Source organism: Nesoenas mayeri, assembly GCF_963082525.1.
Source record: "Nesoenas mayeri genome assembly, chromosome: 1".
NCBI classification, from domain to species: domain Eukaryota; kingdom Metazoa; phylum Chordata; class Aves; order Columbiformes; family Columbidae; genus Nesoenas; species Nesoenas mayeri.
In genome coordinates this window covers 202,927,968-202,934,172 of record NC_137541.1, presented here as the reverse complement: position 1 = coordinate 202,934,172, position 6,205 = coordinate 202,927,968, and the positions used below count along the sequence as shown (strand labels likewise).

The following is a 6,205-nucleotide window of genomic DNA, read 5'->3' as shown; positions in this document are numbered from 1 at the left end:
GCAGCAGGACGGGTGGTGGACTGGAGGGGGTCTTGGCCTTAGTTTGGGATAACAGTAGTACCTAGAGAATGAGGCATTTATTGGATATAGAGAAAAAAATGTTCATCTGTGTTATCATTTCGGGTATGCTGCCTAGTGGATTTAGTGTAAAGTGGTGACCATAATTACAGATACGTTGTGGTACATATGCAAGGGTAGAATTAAGTCCTATGGGCCATATCAGCTGTGCTTTTTCCCAACCCGAGTCTTCACCTGGCAGCTTTATCAAGCAGTATTATTTTATTTGTTTTATTTTGCCTGTTCTTAGTACCTGGGTATGTGTATGCATATGTATATGTGTATGTAATTTCATTTAATTAGCTATAATTCTTCCACAATTTTGATTTTTCTGAAAGTATCTGTAATTAAAATACCATCTAGGTAGTGATTTTTATGTACCACTTGGTTTTAGTAACTCAAATTTCATCAACCATGTGATTTTTCTTAACTATTCATAAAAAAACCCAACTGATAACATTTGACTAACACAGTGGTACATACATAATGAAAATCCTGTCTCCTTTCCAAGTGCTGGGAGTGAAAATGAGTTTTCCAATATGCTCTGAAAACAAACTACTTAAGCTTAGTTGCAGCTACTGGTAAATAAATGGAATAATTTCTGTATGTGGTTCATCCTCTCAGATAAATTTATTCAAATTTATGTGTCTGATTTTAGTTTTTTTTCCACTGGGATTGTTATTCTGGACTCTCTGCATGCACATATAGATGTGATAAGGTCTCATAGTTTTTTTTAATGTTAAAAAAGTGTATATACATGCATATATATATTTGCACGTATGAGTGAATTGCACACTCACACATATGTAAAAATACAATGGAAAACTCATATTTTTGTGTGCGCGTATATAATGTTCTCATTTTTTAAATTAAATATGCAGTGAATAGCCATTGCATGTATTTTATTTATAATTAAAAATGTGATAAGTAATTTTGACATGACACTTTACAGTTTTTATCTCTTGATCAACCGTTTCCTGTTTTCTCTTTCTGTCCCAGGGTGAAGGAACGATGTGATGGAGGTGAACATGGGCCGCTGGTCAGGCTCACGGCCACCTCCGTCATGCCTTGCCCTTCTGCTGGTCAAGCTCCTGGCCTCCGTTTGCCAGGTAGCTCACGGGACCACCCCGCTTGGCTTTCACTTCACACATTCCACTTACAACGCTACGGTGTACGAGAATTCTGCAGCCAGGACCTATGTCAACAGTCAGACGAGGATGGGCATTACCTTGGCTGACCTCTCGTGGGATATCAAGTACAGGATAGTGTCTGGTGACGATGAGGGCTTTTTTAAAGCAGAAGAAGTCATCATTGCTGACTTTTGCTTCCTAAGAATAAGGACTAAAGGTGGGAATTCTGCTATTTTGAACAGAGAAATCCAGGACAACTATTTATTGATGGTGAAAGGGTCTGTCAGAGGAGAGGACTTGGAAGCATGGACAAAAGTGAACATCCAGGTTTTGGATATGAATGACTTAAGACCGTTGTTTTCACCAACCACATACTCTGTCACGGTAGCAGAAAGCACTCCTTTGAGGACTAGCATTGCACAGGTGACTGCAACAGATGCAGATATTGGGTCCAATGGTGAATTTTATTATTACTTCAAAAACAAAGTTGATCTCTTTTCAGTTCATCCTACGAGTGGCGTTATCTCCTTAAGTGGCCGGTTAAACTATGATGAGAAAAACAGGTACGATCTTGAGATTCTGGCCGTGGACCGTGGAATGAAGCTTTATGGAAACAATGGCGTAAGCAGCACTGCCAAGCTTTATGTTCACATTGAACGTATAAATGAACATGCCCCAACGATAAATGTAGTAACCCACATTCCCTTCCCATCAGACAAGGAGCCTACCTATGCAGTTGTTAACATTGATGACCTAGATGAAGGAGCCAATGGCGAAATAGAATCTGTTTCTATTGTGGCTGGAGATCCGCTAGAGCAATTCTTCCTGACTAAAGAAGGTAAATGGATGAATGAGTATAAAATCAAAGAAAGAAAGCCTATTGATTGGGACAACTTCCCATATGGTTATAACCTGACTCTGCAAGCCAAGGACAAAGGATCTCCTCAGAAATTTTCTGCGGTCAAACTGGTCCACATTGCTAGTCCCAAGAAAGAAAGTATCCCCATGAAGTTTGAAAAGGAAGCCTATGATGTTTTGATCAGTGAATTTTCACCTCCTGGTGTGGTGGTTGCAGTAGTTAAGCTGATGCCTGAACCACAGGGTGTGGAATATAGGATATCTCCAAGTGAGGATGCCAAGTATTTTAAGATCAATCCCAACACAGGCCTTATTACTACTGCTCGTTCTTTGAAAATCGTTGAGAAGGACCTCTATGAATTAGAAGTATATACAAACAAGGGTGATGATTTAAAAGCAGAGGTTACTGTCAGGTTAGAAGATGCCAATGATCACACTCCGGAGTTCCAGCAGGCCTCCTACAGCTCGTTTGTCAACGAAAGCGTCCCTGTGGGGTCTAGTGTGTTGGTAGTTTCAGCAGTTGATAAAGATAGGGGAGAAAATGGATACATAACATACAGCATTGCCAGTCTGAACTCACTACCGTTTACAATAAACCAGTTTACAGGTGTCATCAGCACATCTGAAGAACTGGATTTTGAGTCCTCACCAGAAAGCTACAGGTTCATTGTGAGAGCTTCTGACTGGGGTTCTCCCTACCGCCATGAAAGCGAGGTGAATGTCACCATCTACATAGGCAATGTCAATGATAACAAACCCCTTTTTGAAAAAGTGGCGTGTCAGGGAGTGATTTCTTCCGATTTTCCTGTTGGTGGTCATATCACTGCTGTTTCTGCAATAGACATAGACGAGTTAGAGCTTGTGAAGTACAAAATAATCTCTGGAAATGAACTTGGCATTTTTTATTTAAATCCTGACTCTGGTGTCCTGCAACTGAAAAAATCTCTAGTTAATTCTGGCATAAAGAACAGCAATTTTGGCCTTAAGATAACAGCAACTGATGGAGAGAACTTTGCTGATGCTATGTTTGTTAATATTTCAGTAGTCCATGGGAAAGCGTCTTCAAAGACCTTTAGCTGTAGAGAAACTAGAGTTGCTCAGAAGCTAGCAGAAAAATTACTCAAAAAGGCAAAAGCAAATGTGAAGCTGAATTTGGAAGATGGTTTTCTCGATTATTATTCGGTGAACAGGCAGGCACCACATTTTGACAAATCCTTCCCTACTGATGTAAAGGTTTCAGAGGATCTGCCAGTTGGTGCCACCATCCTGAGGATAAAAGCCTATGATGCAGACTCAGGTTTTAATGGCAGAGTACTTTATACAATTTCTGATGGTAACGTAGATAGTTGTTTCAACATTGACATGGAGACAGGAGTGCTTAATGTTCTTATGCCCTTGGACCGTGAAAAAACAGACCTCTATCTCCTTAATATTACAATTTATGATTTAGGTAATCCACCAAAATCTGCATGGAGACTGTTGACTGTCACTGTGGAGGATGCAAATGATAACAAGCCTGTTTTTTTACAGGACAGTTACTCAGTTAATATTTTAGAAAGTACAAGTCTTTTCACAGAGATTATCCAAGTAGAAGCCAGAGATAAAGACCTAGGATCTAATGGTGAAGTGACTTACTCAGTACTGACAGACACCCAGCAGTTTGCTATCAACAGTTCTACGGGAATGGTGTATGTGGCCGATCAACTAGACCGGGAATCAAAAGCAAACTACACACTGAAGATCGAGGCTAGGGACAAAGCAGAGAGTGGTCTTCAACAGTTCTCCATTGTGCCTCTGAAGGTTTTTTTGGATGATGTCAATGATTGCTCTCCAGCCTTCATACCATCCAGCTACAACGTGAAGGTCCTTGAGGACCTACCAGTTGGTACTGTCATAGCGTGGCTGGAAACTCATGATCCAGATCTTGGTTTGGGAGGCCAAGTCCGTTACTCGCTGGTAAACGATTACAACGGGCGGTTTGAGATAGACAAAGCGAGCGGCGCCATCCGCTTGAACAAGGAGCTCGATTACGAGAAGCAGCAGTTCTACAACCTGACCGTGCGTGCAAAGGACAAGGGGCGCCCGGTGTCTCTCTCTTCTGTTTCTTTTGTGGAAGTCGAAGTGGTGGATGTTAATGAAAATCTCTATACCCCCTATTTTCCTGACTTCGCTGTCATTGGATCTGTAAAGGAAAACTCCCGCATTGGTACAAGTGTTTTACAAGTTGTTGCTCGAGACGAGGACTCCGGAAGGGATGGAGAGATCCAGTATTCCATCAGAGATGGCAGCGGCCTGGGGAGATTCAGCATAGATGAAGAAACTGGTGAGTTTTGTTTCTAATTTCCTTTTCCCTTCCTAGAGGTTTTTGCAAAAGCAAAGCTTAGGCATAATTATTTTCTACCCTAACAAGAAGTTCAGCTCTTCTTAACAGGCAAGATAAAATCATAAATAAGGATTTTCCGGGCACAGCAATGACATGATTTAATTACCTGGTTACATTCATCACTCTGTGGGTGTGAAATAATACACATTCCTTTTCAGCAGCTCTGTGATGACTTCATTTAGAAAGCAGTGATAGTTACGGAATGACTCACTTCCAGTCACTGTATTATCTGCTGGTCGTTTTAAATTACTCAGGTCACCTCCACAAATCCACAACGCTCTTGACCTTGAACGCGGTGTTTAAACCCAATAAAAGGAAATAAGGAGCATGAAACAAGAATTATTTAATCCTAAAACCTGTTTGTGGTTTTGTTATTGTTGTTGTTGGGAGTAATTTTTCATGAGAGTTAGCAGGCTGGAATGATATGCCATTCTGTATAATACTCTTTCTTGTAGCACCATGTTTATCAGTGTTGGTATACTTGTGTAAAGGTAGAAATGGGCAATGGGCACAGACTGAAGCACAGGAGGTTCTGTCTGAATATGAGGAGAAACTTCTTTCCTGTGAGGTGCCAGAGCCCTGGCACAGGCTGCCCAGAGAGGTTGTGGAGTCTCCTCTGGAGACATTCAAAACCCACCTGGACACATTCCTGTGTGATCTGCTCTGGTGAACCTGCTTTAGCAGGTGGGTTGGACTAGATGATCTCCAGAGGTCCCTTTCAACCCCAACCATCCTGTGAAATACAGGGAAAGATGGTACCTGTAAACCAAATGCACGAGTTTTCCCTTGGATGTAGTAGGATATGAACCTCGGTGTTAGAAAACGGTATTAATAAAGTGAAGAATTTCAAGATGTTGAACTTCACTGCTCTGCCACCCTGTCAGAAAATGTGGAAATTCCAGGTATGAAAGGCTATCTAGTGAACCACTTAGCAAGCTGAGTGTTTAAATGCCTGATAGCTGTAGGGAGTAATGGTGCAGCTGTGGTACTAGAAGTAGTGAGGAAATTAGAAAATATTAGTCAACAGTTTCAGAAATTATGTTACATATGTTAGGTCTGTGGGCTTACTGTGGTTTGAGCAGACTTTGTATGTCTTTTTCTAAAGCTTTTAATTGAGAATGTGGTATTAAAACATAAGATTAAAATGTATGTTTTGGCAAAATCAAACTGTTTAATCAAATGTCAGCTTTCTAAACTGAACATTATGAAAAACAGACGACATTGCAAATGCTGTGGATCGCGTCTGAGCATAAGCAGTGAAAAATATTTTTACTCTGTTTGTGCTATAGTCTTTCTGCTGCAGCTGTGCACAGATGATATAGTCAAAACCTTGTGTCCAGAAACATCAAACTTGAGTGTCAGAAGTCAAGAGGGCACCTACTCTAATTTCCAGAAACATTAAGAACTTGCATGCCCTGCAGTGCTAATAGCAGTTGAAGGCGTTTGGGCAACTTTACTTAGGCAGTTGAACATGAATTTCAGTTTAAGCTCCTGCATTTGAATAGATTTGCCTACCTGTTTATTCAGTAGCATCAATTTCAGATAAATGGGTTCTTTGTAAAGGGATAGGAGACTGGTCCAAATGCTGCAACGTTGGTCTGAAAATCTCGAGATGCAACCAACATTTATTGAACTGAAAGGAATTGTTAGGGAGAGTAAATTAGTCCATGTTGCTCATTAATAAATTAAGGAGGCTTTTTACCCTGTGTCTAGACTAGTAGGAGTGATAGCTTTACAATATGTTAGGGTCCCTGTTCATTAAAGCATGAATCATGTT

The 6,205-nt window shown here is 40.7% G+C and overlaps 1 protein-coding gene across 4 annotated transcripts in view; it reads left to right on the top strand.

The window, feature by feature from the left end:
* Positions 1–1,073: 1,073 nt before the first annotated feature.
* The window catches only part of FAT3 (FAT atypical cadherin 3), a gene marked incomplete at its 5' end in the record, with an annotated part of 320,867 nt that continues 315,735 nt past the window's right edge, over positions 1,074–6,205 (top strand). For all 4 annotated transcript variants that reach the window (XM_080342231.1, XM_080342229.1, XM_080342230.1 and 1 more), the window contains one exon: positions 1,074–4,368. In XM_080342231.1, the coding sequence (XP_080198357.1) occupies positions 1,074–4,368 (3,295 nt within the window). The remainder of the gene's footprint in view (positions 4,369–6,205) is intronic.